Genomic DNA, 17642 nt, shown 5'->3' on the forward strand with positions numbered 1-17642 from the left:
ATCTTTTCGACGACGCACGCGCTGCGAGCCTTTTGGAGAGGTTTCCCTCGTGCACTTGGCCGAGCTTTACACTACAAGGTCGGTGCCCAGCACGTGCTCTCACACTGCTCTGCGGCAAAGTCCACGTTTCTCTGAAAAAAGGTGACGTCAACAAAAAATTCCGCCGTGGGCGGGGTATCTGCAGATTGTGCAGGAGAGATCCGGAGTTGCACACTCTTGTTTATCTACTCTTGCTAGCAGTCATACACCATGCTCGAATGCACATGTACAACGTATCACTGTCATGATGCATCCTGTATCAGTATTCAACTTTCAAACAATAGTCAATAGTCTTTCAGCCAGAAATAATTCAGGAGGCAAAGTCTCAGCACTATGACAGAGTTAAATGATGCGATTCATACCCGTGAAGTGTACATGTATGTCGGGCTGCATCATCGCTTCCGATTTACCCCTGTGCTTTCATACGACATTCAAGTGTTCTATTGTATGATCCTTTCATACCACTCCAGAATTCCCCATATTACTAGTAGCAGCTGTTTGTTCCCACCAAATAATGTGCAAGTGTTTGAAGGACCTTTTCCATCCATTAGCTGCAGAACCATTATTTTAAGAGTATAGTGATTGAGGACAAAGCACTAGTGGATTAGGCAACATTCAATTGAATTTGCGTAAATCGCTGTTAGTCTTTCTTTCCTTTTTCTAGTATGACTTTGTTTTCCTTCTCCCGAACAGGTCTATTGTTATTAGGCAGATTACTGTGATATTCAACACTATAAAATAAAAACCAATCCGAACCAATCCAAATTTCGATTTTCGTGGAAATGTTGTGTTGGGCAAAATGTAAGGATTTTGAGACATACATGTACATGTTATAATAGCTATAAAGAGAACAAATTCTGCTGTGAGGGAATGAGGGAAGGTGAGACAATATTCTATTTTAGCACTCTGTTTTGTTCTCCTAACACATTATTGAATGGATATTAATCATTGATTCAGCATGGTTACTCTTCAGTCATGGCTGTCCACTGATGATTGTGACAAGAAAATCGATTTTGGTAAACCTACATGACTATGTTGTAGTGTGGCGATGACAGCAGAATTTGTTCTCTTTATAGCTATTATAAAATTGTTGTCTCCGCGTCGATTATTTACATGTACATGTACATGTATTTTCGACATTTCTGCCTGCGCCATCTCACCCATACACAGCTCTCTACATACATGCACATGCATGCACATGTAAATGTACATTGCAATACTAGGTACAGTACATGTACATGTACGATGCTCAGAAGCATCTACCAATATTGCACCGTCAGAAGATTTGCGATTTTTGAAAGTAGTACCGCCCCTCAGGATTGAAATATCTGTACAATCATTAACCCTTTATGTACGGAAAAATGTGTACAGACTGAATTTGATCTCGACTCACCTCAAATAATTAATTAGGGTTCACGGCTTGCCACTAAAAGCACCCGTCACGTGCGCCTCCATTTTGGATTATGGACGCGCGCTACAGGCCGCGACAGCGCCTATCGAAGTAAAAAAATATCGACTCGAAGTCTAGCCGGAGAGCGTACTTTTTGAATTTTTCCTTGGCTTCAGTGGCTTCACTTCACTCGCGCTTTGCATTTTTCTGACTGACCTGGACTTGATGATGGCGGCGGTGGCGGTCTTGGTGAAAGATCCAGCTCCATCTGAGACACTCTGTCGTCTTTTCTTATCTGCTGAGGTTCTGGCAAAGCGCAGCTGCATCGAACCTGACTAGATGTAGCTGCACGCATCCTTTGTTTGCCCTGCAAATCTCGATCTGTTGCTCTTCTTGCTGTTTGGCCGCTGATGCCATGGAAGAAAATATTCTTCCTGTAAAGAGGCCGAAACTGAGCTAGGGCACGTCAAGATATCTAGGGTATACAAAGAAAAAGAAATGTCATGGTCGTTTCAGCAGCTCACGACAGCCAACACGCTCCATCGTCGGGATTGGAAGTATCCAGCACGGCTGTTCCGAGCGCTGCTGCTCTTGTTATTCTTCTTCTTCAAAAATTCTCCACACCTTGTCGGCCAAAGTACGCGCGCGCGTGCACGGAAAATAGATGCGCTGAGCCGTTTCTTGTTCGATTTTGACAAATAATGGCTTGTTGTTTTGCTCTCGACCTTGGCTATCCTTCTACCGTTCAGTATTTTACGGAAACGCAACGGCTCCCCCTGTTTTTTTAGCCGAACTTTGGCCAAAGTTACTGGAAAACCCGGAACTCGTTTGAAAAAATACGAACGGTGGATCATGGAAGTCTTGGAACGTCTTTCGTGCGTGTGGATTCAAAAATTCAGGCAGTTTGAGCCAACCGTAATGAATCCCGTAGAGTTGAAAGTGAGTGATATTGATGGGAAAATGCGATTTGAGCACTGACCGATTGTGTGGGACAGTATATGCACGCGCCTGTCACGTGCATGATGTAGCTGGCGACGCTAGCATGCCAATCCGTGAACCCTCAAAAATTCAGGCAGTTTGAGCCAACCGTAATGAATCCCGTAGAGTTGAAAGTGAGTGATATTGATGGGAAAATGCGATTTGAGCACTGACCGATTGTGTGGGACAGTATATGCACGCGCCTGTCACGTGCATGATGTAGCTGGCGACGCTAGCATGCCAATCCATAATTAGGTCACACATACATGTACATGTACATGTACATGGACATGTAGCTGATTTTGATCATCAGAGTTACGAAACAGCAACTGCTCGTTCTTCCGTCTGTGTATTCCGCTTTTTGCCTTCGCAAAATTGAGCCCTCTACGGAAAGTGGATGAACTTCACATGATTATCGTCTTCTGAGTTTTTCTCAACACAAACTCCAAGGGTTTGTAATCGTGTCTGTGGTTTAGCCTTTGTGCGGTACTGTACGGTACAGCAGGGTGCATGCACATGCACATGGACGTAAATTGTGCCATGTCCATGGACATGCACACGTACATGTCCATGGACATGCACACGTACATGTACATGTACGTGTGCATGTACGTGTGCATGTACGTGTGCATGTCCATGTACATGTACATGCACATGCACACGTACATGTAACTGTTATACAGTCTTGTCCATGTCCATGACTGTATAACAGTTACATGTATCTACAATGGCATTATGTACCTGTACGTGTGCCTGTACATGTACATGATTGCAAAAGGCACGAAACTCGGAGTAATAACGAGAAAGCTCTTTGGTCTCTGTTGTTCTGCCTTGTGTAGTACGCTCTGACCTTGTTAGGGTATATTAAGCACTATTTGCAGCAAGGACTTCAGACACTTTGTGATTATATATGTATCTATTCTTTGCGGAGACTCCAGCCTCAAACCTCTTTTCAAATGTTGTGGAAAGCGAGGCACAATATTGCACTGTCACTACTACTACTACTAGGTGACATATTGCTTGCCGCGCACCAGCTCGACCAGAAGAATGACATGTCTACCAGTTGCCAGCGGCTGTCAATGCCAGACAGAGTCAAACTGCGACTAATGAACTAGGGTCAATGTCACCCAACCAGTGTCTCTCATGAGACAAAAACACAGTGCCTTGCTGCTGCCAATGCTGCCTCAGTACGCATCCATGAGATCGTGTTCTTGATCAGTCATTCCGTCCTAGCATCCAGAGAACTCCTCCAAATGATCACATCCGCTGTCGAGTTTTGCTGCTTTTGCACCAAATAGCGTAACATTTGAATGTGTCACTTCTCGAGGTCTGAAGCTGGTGATGGAAACCATCAAGTTGCACATCAAGCAGGAAGCAACGTCCTAAACCTTATGTCGACAATGCCTGGCAGAGAAATAGCATGACTCAGGGTTCTGGCGCAAATTCTCATACACGTACATGTACATGTACATGTATATGTAACAGCGGAATGAGACTTGTTTGATTCATTGCTGTGTAATGTTGTATATGTACGTGTATTACACTTTATTCATGACTGTAAGTGTAATGAAGTTTATACAATGTACAGATGTACAGATGTACAGATGTACATGTACATGTACATGTACATGTATGTCAGGTGATGTTCCCGTCACCCTTTAGCGGTGCAAAAGGTCGACCATGGTGATCAAGATGTACCCTGCATCTAAGCCTAAGGTACTGACAATAACATGTACAGTGTACATGCACATGTATGCACTCGGTTCGACAATGTACATGATATTGTACATCCGTCGTGCTTGTGCAGATGCAGCTCGAGGATTTCATTCAGGATGTTGCTAGCAGATTGAGTGTTCGCTGCCGTACTAGGATTGGCTGGTAGCACTGGATGGTAGCACTGGATGGTAGCACTGCGTGTTTTGGTGTGCTGTTTGCTTTGGTGATCTTTTTTCAAACTCGATCAATGTGGCACTACGGGCCTTGGATTCTGGTTTCTGGCCGATATGTATGTACATGTATGGTTAATGTATAGTCATGTATTTCATTGCTTGAAGGTGTGGCTGTTGCTACGCTGTCACTGCTACATGTGCATGCACACGTATGTGTCATTACCTGTCACACCAAACATTCTTATTCTTATTCTCATTTAGAAAACACGCATACCAGCATACATGTACATGATGCTCATTTGACAGATAATTACATATAAGCAGGCGAATCCCATGACCAGCACACGACACAGTAGCTATCACACACCACCTAAAAATAGTCATTTTGGTCTCCACACTGTGTCTTTGCATTTGAGTGCGCAGGAGCGATTTAGCACGCGGGGGAAAGAACCGTGAATACTCAGACTGGGATTCTTTTTTTTTTCTCCTCAGCATCCCATTCGCTGACCAATGGTGGCTACTCCAGTTCAGTACTGGGTTTGGATTACAGATGTCAAAAGGGAACCCCCTCTAAAGTTGTGGGCGAATATGTGATACAAGTCTCGTATTCGTAGGGGACTACCGGTATGGCAGTGCTGACGGCCCAAACATTTGGCATTATGAATCATCGGGGCCTGGTCAGGGAACGTTACAACTGCGCACTCGCGCTGTAAATGGACGCACACGGCTACGGATGGTCAATGTGGGGTGTATTTGGCGTGCTGTCATGTACCGCTGCGGTGTGCATGTGGGAGAATAGCACTATGGATCTTCTGCGTAGGGCTCTTCACACCCCCACGAATCCACGCGATAAGTAGCTGCTAGCTGAGTGAGCTTTTGAAACCTCTTCGCCGAGATGTTGCCAAGCTGAAGGTGGGGCTTTAGCTGCCTGATGTACATTGTACAGAAGTATTATATGTAAGCATGTACGAAACGGAAATACACCGAGTGATCAATTGAAGTAGCACTTATGTAGTGCGAGAAAACCTTGCCGATTGCCATCGGCAACCTCGATAAAAATGTAATACAATTTAGCCATTGCATTGTACTATCCTAGTATGCTGCACAGAATCATGGAAAACCCAGGTGGGAAGCTAGACCAGTCCGAAACTACACAGCCACGTGCTTTGGTCACCGACATGTACATGTACATGTATGTGTACGATCTTCAAACAGTATAAAACGCAGCAACGAAATTCTCAAAAGGCAGATCAGAAAACGAGAGTTCCTCTACTGTTAACTTTGATTAGCTGAAAAAGTGTAGTCACTGCGAATATTGCCATGGCTTTCGTGCTTCTTCACTTGCTAGTACATGTATTACCCTTCGTTGCAACCATTATGGCTGCACCATTGCCACAAGCAACTGACTATGGACAAGGTGAGGATGCGCTCGTAGCAGTGCTGATGTCTAGACCCACGCGTCACTTTGTCAGAGCATCTCGCCGTGACGGAACGTTTCACGCCAATTCCAGGTGCACAGAGAGAGGTGAGAGTCAAGTCAAGTCTCAGTATTCGAGTACTCCCCACCTCAAACACCGCTACCCCTTATCCTGAAAAATATTAATGTCGACCGTGCAGGCCAGGCAGGAAACAAGCAGTGTTTAACAAAATTATTAATAGCGACTGGAAATTTATGTTGTAATCGTTCATGTATGCCGGTTTGCGTTCCGATTGGCGTGAGAAGACTTTCTAAAAGCCTCTTGCTGCACAGGGCCTCCTTGAGACCAAACACATCTCTATTGTAATAGTTTATCAAGGTAGCCGGTATGTGTGGGGAGTTGCACATGTGTGACAGAGCGGAAAGCTTGATAAGTAATAATTTATTGGTTAATAGAGTTGCAGATGGATATCCGGAGGCGAGCGTTCTGACGATATAAATAGAAAATGGCACAGATGTCAAGAGGTCTATTTCGTATGCAATGAGACGCAATGGTACATGTAAATGTATGTTCAACTGGAGCACCTAGTAGGGGCTGGACGGTGTATGGCCATTGTGTCATTGCTACCAAGAGTTACACAATTGAGCGCTAGACATGACTGGTGTTTTCCTTTTACTGCTATTTCTGCTATACACAGCGTTGTTCAACTTTCGACCGAGTCACTTCAATGGCGAGCTGGTCCACACTATACAGAATCGCCATACCCATCTGTATTGGTCAGCTGATGATCAAGATACTCTACGTGCGTCCAGCGAGGTGAGATTCCTGGTTGCAACACGCTGTGCATTTGTACATGTATAAGATGTGCACATTCTCGCACAGTAGGTTCTCATATCGGTGCCATTTGCATACCCGTTTCCTGTTGCTTACGATGAGAGTACAGTTATACAACAATTATATTATCTAACAGCCATACCTCCGCTACCCGAGCCTGAAACGTCAATCAAACCGTTTTGCTCTATTGTGCTATTTTCTGTAGGTGTCCCTTGATGCCAACGAAGACGCTGCGGCTTTCTTCATCATCCACACAGACGCCAATGCTAACCTAGAATTCGAAAGCGTCAAGTATCGTGGACAGTATGTGGCTGTACTCACAACAGCTCATTCTCACAGTCGACTGGTCTTAAAGACCAAATCACAACTACGCCTGAATGACCCAACTGTTGGATTTCTCTACTCTCACTCCCGACATGTATGTGCCTTTAATGATCATGATAGTCATACAAGTCCTGGCAAAAAGACTGTGGGACAACAAAATGACCTGGTTTCAAGCCCAGACCAGTCCACCGACGTTGAGCAAAACCTGATTCGAGACGCCCTTCGGAAAAGACAAAAGTCAAAGAAAATCGTGAAGGCCCATCACGAAATTCGTACTGCTGCACCTCAAACGACGCCTACCCCAACAACGAAACCTGTGGAGGACACGGGTGAGCTGACAGATGCGGAACTATTTGCTCTCCTAGGATGGTTTTGATTTGCGACTTTAAGCCAGAATGACATTTCCTTTGATTTCTAAATTATCTTGACTTCCCGCTCTATTTATTTTCATAAATCCAGTGATTTTATTTACTTTCATTTGAAGATATGCGAAAGAGATAACAGAATGATTCATCCAGATATATTTCTACTCTTGAATACTGCTAGTGAATCGTCCTTTCCGAATCTTGACAGCCATAATAGTATCATCGAAATAATATTTATTTCTGCCACTATCTTGAAATGTAACCTCAGACATACATTGTACAAGTCATGTACACGGTGTGCTTCTCTTGTGCCATACATGTACATGTATAGCCTTTAGAATTCCTCTCTGAAAGATGTGTAAGAACACTGTGAACTTGTGTTCGCACAGTATACAGTAGCCAGTTATTTACTACGCATTAATTCATTGATTCACAACTTCAAATTTCAAACAGGCCCGGTACTATCCTGAAGAGAAGGGAAAGAAAACGTTTGGTACATTGTAGATGAAAGGCAGTGTCTACGTGATTGTGTGGATTCGCGTCTTTGCATGCGAAGGTAGGTAGATTGCGAAACTTCCTATTTTTGTTGTCATTACGAATTCGGTACCGCTTCAATATTTTGATGGCTGTTTCTCGATAGCTGTCAAATCTCTTTCGGTTAATACTTAGTATTGTTAACGACCAATTCAGTCATGTCCATGTACAATGTACAGTAGCTTTGCACATGGAGTCATGGTGGACATAGAGCTCAATTATTTATTGCCTCACCAGCGAAAGTTATGCGGGACATTGCACATGTACAATGTACATGTACATGTATTATGCTATCCCCAAGTACAAATACCTGGGACATTGCATTGTAGCTCTCAGTGAAAACAGCATACTACTAGTATCCAGCCGTCTGCCGTGACTGGTGATGCCCGTGCTTTGAAAGGGGTATGCCATGCTATGGTAGTATGGAGTACAATCATGTACACTGTCCCTGTACAGGAAGTGTCATGTACATGTACACGATCTTGTTTTATGGATAGTGAAGGGACACATACACGAACATGTCATGTATGTAAGAACTGTAATACATGTAATAATAATGTACATGTACATGTCATATTCATTGTATACAATGTACATGGCACGTATGTCGTGTTTGTGCGTTGTGCGGCTTCGTGTCAATAACTGACTTCACAAAGTCCCTTGCATTCTGGTGAAAACTTGAATCTCAGTGCTTCCTGCCACACGGCCCTGAACTAGCTACAATTCAACGCGAAAGTTCCCATTTCTCCCTTCTCTCTCTCTTCTGTAACTCATGCTATGATTGATGATTCCATGGGTTTCGAACCGGATGAGTGCTGGCCCTGCTGGGGTCACAGGCATGATGGTGTGCAAGGTATACCGGTACTGGGAGAGGGTTGTCTAACTTACTAGATAGCACCGCCTGTGATCCCTTGTCTGTGGAACCAAAAAAGGACGTGTACATGTATATACATGTACATGTACTGTACATGTACAGTACATGTATAGACATGTACATGTACATATACATGAGACGGATTGTTGTTACATGTATGATTATACATGTACCTCTACATAATATGTAAAAAGAAAATTTCACAAAAAGTCAAAATTGATAAAAGCACACCATCAGCACTGATTCCTTTTCGACCTTGCTGTTTTCAACATTGCTGCCTGACTCCATCTCACGCATCCACAGCTGTCCACTAGCGCAGGTTGGCAGCTGCATCCTATCTTTCTGTCAGACACAATGCCAAATACATGTACATCTGCCAACCAGGTCTTGAATGGAGCACCACACCTCAGCAGTGACATGCCCGTACAGTCACTGGGTCATCAAATGTCATGACCGGGGAGTTGGCCAGACATACTCTCAGGATTCTACAAGTCCAGGTTCTTTACGGAAATATACCAGGAGTCCAGATACCCATTCCTCACCCTCACCACACAAGAAGACCAAAGCTTCACTCTAGGACCAAGCTCAAACAACCGAGAAGCAACAAGAACAACAACCACAAGCGATCGACGCAAAGCACCGAGCTATAATTATACTACAGTACAGTACATGTACGAGTAGCGTACACGGAGAGAAGCGAGCGAGCGAGCAGCCAGCAAAGCATGAATAGTGATAGGTTTCACAACACTATTGATCGGCGAGACACATCGCCGCCACGACAAACACTTGATAAAGATACATGTAGGAGCAGACGAATACAATACAGATAATGACATTGTAGCAACACACGGACACGACACATATCATATGCAGTCATTCCATCATGTACAATACATGTACATGTACATGTACGTCGCTGCTGGACCTGGTTATCGTCGAGCGAGTGCTTCTTGACACGAAACTACTTGAGAGGAAAGGTTTAGTAATACGGAGGATTGGCAAGACGAAATTCGCGTTCGCGTTCGCAAACATTTTTCAGTTCGCGAACTGGATTGCGTACTTTCGCATTTTTCGTTCGGAAAAGTAGTCAGAACACGAATCGCAGATTCGTGTCAGGGCAGTCATAAATTTACCACGCTGTACTGTCTGTACGCACTGTACGTCGTGTCAACGTCATGTATGTGCGAATTCTGTCTGCTAATCCTTCTCATAACGCGAGTTCCGTCACTGAGTTCGACTTTCCTTGGAGAGCGAACGCGAACGCGAATTTCGTCTTGCTAATCCTCCGTAATAATTATTGTGTTGACTTGTCATTGTGCCGCAGCCGTACTACATGACGTACATGTTCTGTATTTTTATGTACATGTAAAATGTAAAATTTAATGTAAATGTAGAATCATGTTCATGTTCTGTATTTGCATGTAAATGTACAATTTACATAATTGTACTTGTTCGCATGAGCTGATTGCTCAGCAACTGGTGGTGTTAGTGGACATTATAGTGGAACTTGTAGTTCCTTGGTCTTTTTACTTTTTATAAAAATAATTCTTGGCTCTCCATCCCAGTTCGTTCTTGCACACCTGATGAGCCGTCCTTATTCATAGTACTGTAATTTCACAAATTTTCGGTGTACTTTTATTTTCGGTACTTTCGGTGCGTCTGTTTCATACCTAAAATTTCAATACACCGAACAAACACTAACACACATAATCCAATAGGGAACTGCTTGTCTGTACCGAAAATTTCTGTTCACCTAACCTAGCCTGTTGCCCTCATACCGAAAATATTGAGCACCGAAAATTTCTGAAATTAGAGTACTCCCATCTGCCCCTATCCCCTTTTAGCGCCTGGCACTGCATGTACTGTATGTGACAGTCACTGACACATTGGTTGCTGACGGCCAGATGGGCTAGGAAAGTGGCATCTGGGCCACTATTCAGCTGTCCAATATTAGACAGAGTCAAACTTCGCCCACATTGTCTCCCAGTCAGCGTCTCTGGTGAGACGAAAACCAGTGATTTACTGCTGCCAATGCTGCCTTGCACCAGTTCACAGCTACATGTACATTGTACATGTACATGTATGAGTTCGTGTGCTTGGTGGGTCACTTCGTCCAAGCATCCGGCGCTCTAGTATCATTTTCGCTGTAAGGAGTTGCACCAAATATCCCCAAATATCGCCATATTCATCATATTTGCTGTAAAGTGTGCCATGAAATAGCACTATCCATCACATTCCATGCTGTATTTTGTACCAAATAGCCTTATTTATCACTCCGCGTGGTCTTCATCAGGGGATTGGAAATCATCAAGGTACATTATTGTACACACCAAGCAGGAAGCCGCTAAAGATCTGGTATCGACAATGGCTGATGTATAACGTACATGTACATGTGCAAACAACATATCTCAGGGTTCTGACGCAATTCGAATATCCTAATTACATGACTGTGTGAAGTTGAGTGTGGTCGCCTGGTCGGATGATGTGGCCAGTCAATCTGTACTAGTCTGTAGGTAGTGTAGCCGCATTGCAGACGCATCGAGCATGTACATGCACATGAACATGTACATGTCATATACATGTACATGTACATGTACATTGTACATTGTACATGACTCTGTTTGACAAGATTCAATGTGCATGGCTATTGTACAGTTGTGTGTACATGTACATGTATATTGTCATGTACAATGTACATGTAGATACATGTACATGTCATGTACATGTAAATCTCCTTGTGGAGTATTTTCTCTGGGTGCGTTGCTCGCAGATTGTGTACGCCTCTGGCCTAGTCTGGGAGATCCTTTAGTATTAGGATTAAAAAAAGTAACTCGCTGTCAATCTAGGATGAATAGCTGTCTCGTTACTCTCGACGTCTCGTGTATGGCACTGGTCCTTGGCTGGTACATGTAGCACGGCGTGTTTCTTCTCTACTGTGTTTGCTTTGGTGAATGTTTTCAAACTCGATCAGGGCACGGTAGGGGAATTGAATTCTGTTTTCGGATTGATACAAGTACACAGCGTCTATTGCCTTTACATAGTCATTGCTTGTATGCAGGTGTGGCTGCTGTAGTAGCACTGGCTTTACCTGTCATCACCTGTCAGTGTGTCACAACAAACATTCCTATTCTCATTTTACACTTCACTGTAAATCTATCTGCATACAGTCATGATGTTCATTTGACAGATACAAGCTGCTGAGCGCGGTACGCGGTGACGAGCTCGAGCAAGAGAAACGACAGAAGCTGGCAACAACATAACTACTTGAAAACTGCCTAAAATAGCCACACTGCCACTGGTCTCCACACTGGGTCCTTTTCTTTGAATGCACATGAGCGGTTCAGCACGCACATGTACGTCGCGGGCCGGGAAGAGCACGAAGCTCAGTCTCTCCGATCCGTGGCGTGGGTGCAGGGCAAGGATCACGTCCGTCAAAAGGGAAACCCCCTCTCAACGTGTAGGCGAAGATGCTAATTTTGGCAATATGCATTATGACAGCGCTCACGTCTCAAACACTGCGCACCGTGAATCATCAGGGCCGGGCCAGGGCCAGGGGAAGTTTGCAGCTGCATACTGGGGACTCAGAAGAATGTTGCTGATTAAAAATATCCTCTCTGCGCGCCACTGCGCAGCCAATGGACGGACACAGTTTATAATGGTGGTAAGCATGGTGTGTTTCGGTGTGCTCATTGCGCTTCAGACTGAGATTTCCCAGCCGTAGGTGGGGCATTGGCTCAAGTTACCAAGGCAAAGGTACATGTACATTAGCAGTATTACATGAAATGGAAATAAATCCAGTCTCGTGACACGTTGACGTACATGTACATGTAGCTCTTCTGTAGTGCGCACGCGACGTTTCTGTTGCCATTGGGATCATCCGCAAATAGCCATATCACTGTATTCTGCACATTGTCATTGACAACCCAGGTGAGACGCAGGACCATGCCCAAACAATACTGCAACATGCTTGGTCAACCTATGTGTATGACTTTCAATCAGTATAAAAGGCAGCAACAGATTTGTCAAAAAGCAGATCAGAAAACGAGAGGTCCTCTACTGTTTGATTAGCTCAAAAGGTCTTCTCACCTGCGAATATTGCCATGGCTTTCGTGCTGCTTCAAATGCTAGTATTACCATTCTTTGCAACCATCATGGCGGCACCATTGCCTCAAGGCAATGACCATGGAGACGGTAATGATGCCCGCGTTGTCGTGCTGAAGTCTCGGCCTACCCGCCACTTTGTCAGGGCATCTCACGGTGATCAAATGTTTCACGCCAACATGAAGAAGTGTACGGACAAAGGTAAGAGATAACTCTGAAAGAAACAAGCATCTCACCATTACAACCTGGGGAACCCTTTGTAACAGCCTCAAATTAATGTCGAACACGTGAACTAGCTGCACCAAGAAAGAAATAAGTAGTTGATACTAAATAGGTATTACTATTAGGCCATTCTGTTGAGATTGGATCTACATGTACATGTATGAGCGTTGCGTAAGAATACTTCCCAAAGTCTCCCTGCCTTTGTAGGGGTTCTCCTAAAATCACAAAAGAGCATCTCGATAACTGTATATCAAGGTGGCCGGGATGTGTGCAGAGATGCACATGTACATGTACATGAATGTGTATGCAAGAGCGCTTCGTTTGATTTGTTAGAATTGCAGTAGGATATCAGAAAGCGAGCGTGCTGAAGACCCAAGTAGAAAATCACACTTATAATGTGAATTCAGGGCTGTCTCAGTGTCTGTTTGCATGCAAGGAGATGCAATGGTATCCTGTTTGGATCATGTTCAACTGGAGAACCTAGTAAGGGCTGGACGGTGTTTGCCCATTGTGTCTTTGCTGCGAAGATTCACACAATGGAACATTATACATGTACATGACTGGCGTTTTCCTTCTACTGCTCTTTCTGGTGTACACAGCGTGGTTCAACTTTCGACCGACTCTGTTGAACGGCGAGAACGTCCACACTATTCAGAATAACCACTCCGGCCTGTACTGGTCAGCCGAGAATCAAGACACTTTACGTGCGGCCAACAAGGTAAGATTACTACTTTGAAGTACAAATCAAATTCGTTGATCTCCGAGCTGCAGAGAAGCTATGTACTTTGTACATAGTAAACGGCATTAGTTGTGAACGACTTGGTCCAACATTCACATCCTTTTCTGTTTAATTTTAAAATGGAAGAACTACTTGTATTTAATTTACAAAGGTATTATTTAAGCGGCCATACATTCGTTATCCAAGTATGAAACGTTAATTTGACCTTCGTTTAATTTTGTCCTTGTCTCCTCAGGTGTCCCTTGATGCCAGCGAAGATGCTGCGGCATTCTTCATCATCCACACAGATGCCAATGCTAACCTAGAATTCGAAAGCGTCAAGTACCGTGGACAGTATGTGGCTGTACTCACTACAGCTCATTCTCACAGTCGACTGGTCCTAAAGACCAAATCACAACTACGCCTGAATGACCCAACTGTTGGATTTCTCTACTCGTACCACCATTCCCAGCATATGTGTGCCTCTACTAAAGATCATGATAGTCATACTGATAAGAATCCCATCCAAAAACACAATGACCCGGTATCAAACCCAGACCGGTCCAATGACGTTGTGAAAGACTATCTTCGAGAAGCCCTTCTGAACAGACGGCAGTCCAAGAAAACTGTGAAGGTCCATCACGAAATCCGTACTGCTGCACCTCAGACGACGTCTATCCCAACAACACAGCCTGTGGAGGACACGGGTGAGCTGACAGATGCGGAACTATTTGCCCTCCTAGGATGGTTTTGATTTGCGACTTTTTATCTAGAATGACTTTACCTTTGAGTTCTAAATTATTTTGACCTCCTTCTCCAAAACGTTTTTATTGTATTATGCACACAAGTCAAAGAGCATCACGCACCATCCAGTTGTAGCTATTAGTTGCATCTCCACCGGCAATCATCAGAGAGGTGATCTATTTATATGATGCAGTGAATTTATTTATTTCCATTTGAAGTTGAAGAGTTGGGAAATTGCTAACATAAGGTTTCGCTTGATATAAATGCAAATGTATATGTGTGTCAGCCCTTGAATACTGCTATATATCTATGACAGTGAATCTTACTTTCTGGTCCTTGATATCATAATAAATTATTACCTGAATATTTATCGCAGCCACTATCTCGAAATGTAACCTCAGATACATGTACATGTTTATATCGGGCAGGTTCCTGCTGTAGCATACATGTAGCCATAAGTATTCATCTCTGACAGGTGTGTAGGAACGCTTGATACTTTTGTTCGCTAAGTATAGCCTGTCTGTGTACATGTACTACTCATCCATTCACAACTTATCACTATTTGTAATCCGTATTCCTTACAGTTTCATCAACTCCAACAACTTGACCATTACTTTTCTTCTTTTATTCACCATGGTTGGTTAACACCCACATCTCCCGTACTGGCTGATTTTCTTCTCATGCCATGAGGTGTTGTCTATAATAATAATAATAATAACTTCGTTCGGTAACTGTCTTGCACTTTACGTTTAATGTGATAAAATATTGCGAATATACCGGGTCCATTTTAACACCTCACGGGAGAAAATGATTCTTCCCGTGCGCAGTGTACATGTATATTCTCTTACAAAGACGATTCCAAAAGATGCAGCGATATTCTAGAATTCGTTGAGATCAATCAGGAAAGTCACTTTGGTCCCATCTGATGAGCAATAGCAACGTCGAAATTGCCATCTGTGCGGATGCTAGCTATCAGCAGGGAGTAGTACAATACCGATATTGTACTACTCCCTGGCTTTCACTGTATCAGTATGTATTTGTGATACGAATACACTGTACTGACGTGCTGGTTTTCGGCAATCATGCAGAAGATGATGGAGCGAAACTCGATTGACACCTTTACATAATGCACATGTACATGTACATGTACGTGTATACATGTACGTGTATACATGTACTTTGAAGTACACGTACATGTATACACGTACATGTACATGTACATGTACGTACACGAACGCAGCCTCTACTCCCCTAAGCAGGAGAGCCTACAAGGACAAGTTTAGTTTAGACGTTCAATGTTTGACATTGAGAACAATGCATGTGCATCGTAAGTCTGTGAGTGTGAAAGTTGCAATAAGAGAGAGGGGGTACATACATGTAGATAGAGATAGAGAGAGAGAGGGAGAGACAGTGAGAGAGAGAAAGAGATCTCCATGTCAACTCGGTCACTTCGTACAAGTGGCCACGGCGTATCGGCGTGTGTGCATGTGTTACGGACAGTGTTTTCTATCCCTCTAGCTCTGGGGCACTAGTGTGGGGCCCTATTAGTGATTGTTTCAGTTTCAATCGATTTACACTGCAAATGTTGTTAATTTATTATTCCTACTACTAGTACTTGAAGACGTGGAGTAGAATAGATACAACAGAGTTGCGGGGAGGACAGTCCGGCATTGCCGTGATCAATGATCCCACATGAACAATACGCTCACCTGCTGTGCTCTTTGTCTGTGTGGATAGTGAGTTGTTGGTTCCTTATGCAACTTCCCTGCTACTGCCCGCTCCGCAGACTCCCAATACTGTAAAATTCACGAGGAATGTGAACACAGCTGCAAGAACATGACCAAAAAACAAACGATCAATCGGACCAGACATCCTATGGAACTGAACTACATGTACATGTACTTGTAGCTTCAAGCTCCTCTCAACCAACATTTCTACTGGTCGGGGCATTGTCGATTCTTTTCTCCAACTCTTCAGATGGATGAATGCAGATGAATGTCACTCATGTCAGAAAGTCCGTGATACCATCCAACGGGTTAGCCAACTTACTGGCTTCGTTTCATAGCCATTCCAGTGCGAGTGACTCTCGCCAATTGGGAATCCATGGCCATTGATATTATGTGCATGTACATCGCGCAATCCATCTGCCAAAATACTACTTTCTGTAACAGTTTCAAGGGCTGGTGTAACACTTCCAAGTGTTAATCTTCTTGGTGTATCCGCTCTGGTCCCATTATTATTCTCGGATGCTTTTAAATGCCATCGGCTGCATAATAATGCCGATGTGCGTAACGTCGGGCCTAAGATTCAGACTGTTTGTCAGCGTGGAATGCTGGAATCTTACAGCTGTCACAGTAGAACTTGAACTGAGTAGTAGAAGTAATAGAGGATTATTGACGCGGACCAAGAACATTTTGAGAGTAAACACTGTGTTGTATGTGATGCAGGGAGCGAAGTAGGAAATTCAGCTGAAGAAATGGTCGCCACATGATCGTTTTGTCACTGGCTGTGAGCGTGAGGTCATCAAGTACACGTGAAGTTTGTGATGTTGACATTCGACCGTATGCGACTCGTTCCTTGGCAGGGTAACCTTGCTCACCACTGTTAGAGTACGGCAGTATAAACGCATAGTAATAATCTGCGACAGAAAAGGCGTGATGTGAAACATTGTCCTGCAGTGGATAGGCCGGTGGTCGGTACTCGTTCCCCACTGTATGTGCAAGGACGCTGTATGATGTTGCGATGACGAACAAACTGCATACATTGTAGGTTCCGTACTAGCATATGCAGCTGTATTGGGAGAACGAGTATGAGGTACATATAATATATTGTCAGAGCTAACACGTGCCTCGCGGGGTCTTTGGCTTTAGCCTTGGAAAGTGAATAATAATCCATGATCTATTCAAAGCCCACATCAGTGAAGATTGGCAAGAAGGGACAGGAGAAGAGAATAGCTAGAGAGAAAGGAGGAAGCCTTGGAAAGTAGTTCAGGGACGCAGTACGAACTGTGATGGTCTGTACAAGGGCGAATGTTGCTGGTCACCCTTCTTGAGGCAGTATGAACCCAACACATCGATAAGGTCCAGTCGTCAACCTGGTGCATGATTATTCACACAACATGATGCATTCACTGGATAGTCGGTTTAAGTGCGTGGGAATTCGGAGGATGGTGGTGTTGTTGGGCGACACTCTATACATGTACATCTACATGT

The 17642-nt window shown here is 43.9% G+C and overlaps 2 protein-coding genes across 2 annotated transcripts; both read left to right on the forward strand.

Moving 5' to 3' along the window:
• The first annotated feature begins 5558 nt into the window (after positions 1 to 5558).
• On the forward strand, positions 5559 to 7673 carry LOC135811632 (uncharacterized). Its single transcript, XM_065324861.1, has 3 exons — positions 5559 to 5821; positions 6412 to 6530; positions 6754 to 7673. Exons 1-3 carry the CDS (start codon positions 5617 to 5619, stop codon positions 7246 to 7248), a joined length of 819 nt encoding a protein of 272 aa, XP_065180933.1. The 5' UTR covers positions 5559 to 5616; the 3' UTR covers positions 7249 to 7673.
• Positions 7674 to 12696: 5023 nt separating this feature from the next.
• Positions 12697 to 15101, forward strand: LOC135811633 (uncharacterized). The gene is made up of 3 exons (XM_065324863.1): positions 12697 to 12947; positions 13568 to 13686; positions 13943 to 15101. Exons 1-3 carry the CDS (start codon positions 12746 to 12748, stop codon positions 14438 to 14440), a joined length of 819 nt encoding a protein of 272 aa, XP_065180935.1. The 5' UTR covers positions 12697 to 12745; the 3' UTR covers positions 14441 to 15101.
• Positions 15102 to 17642: the final 2541 nt, after the last annotated feature.

The sequence above is a fragment of the Sycon ciliatum genome, chromosome 3 (assembly GCF_964019385.1).
Source record: "Sycon ciliatum chromosome 3, ocSycCili1.1, whole genome shotgun sequence".
Lineage (NCBI taxonomy): Eukaryota > Metazoa > Porifera > Calcarea > Leucosolenida > Sycettidae > Sycon > Sycon ciliatum.

What these genes read in the sequence shown, in the direction of transcription:
- LOC135811632 (XM_065324861.1), top strand. Translation starts at nt 5,617, where the DNA reads ATGGCTTTCGTGCTTCTTCACTTGCTAGTACATGTATTACCCTTCGTT. An exon ending in TTCCAGGTGCACAGAGAGAG is followed by an intron (nt 5,822 to 6,411) that starts GTGAGAGTCAAG and finishes TGCTATACACAG; the next exon opens with CGTTGTTCAACTTTCGACCG. An exon ending in CTCTACGTGCGTCCAGCGAG is followed by an intron (nt 6,531 to 6,753) that starts GTGAGATTCCTG and finishes TATTTTCTGTAG; the next exon opens with GTGTCCCTTGATGCCAACGA.
- LOC135811633 (XM_065324863.1), top strand. Translation starts at nt 12,746, where the DNA reads ATGGCTTTCGTGCTGCTTCAAATGCTAGTATTACCATTCTTTGCAACC. An exon ending in GAAGAAGTGTACGGACAAAG is followed by an intron (nt 12,948 to 13,567) that starts GTAAGAGATAAC and finishes TGGTGTACACAG; the next exon opens with CGTGGTTCAACTTTCGACCG. An exon ending in CTTTACGTGCGGCCAACAAG is followed by an intron (nt 13,687 to 13,942) that starts GTAAGATTACTA and finishes TTGTCTCCTCAG; the next exon opens with GTGTCCCTTGATGCCAGCGA.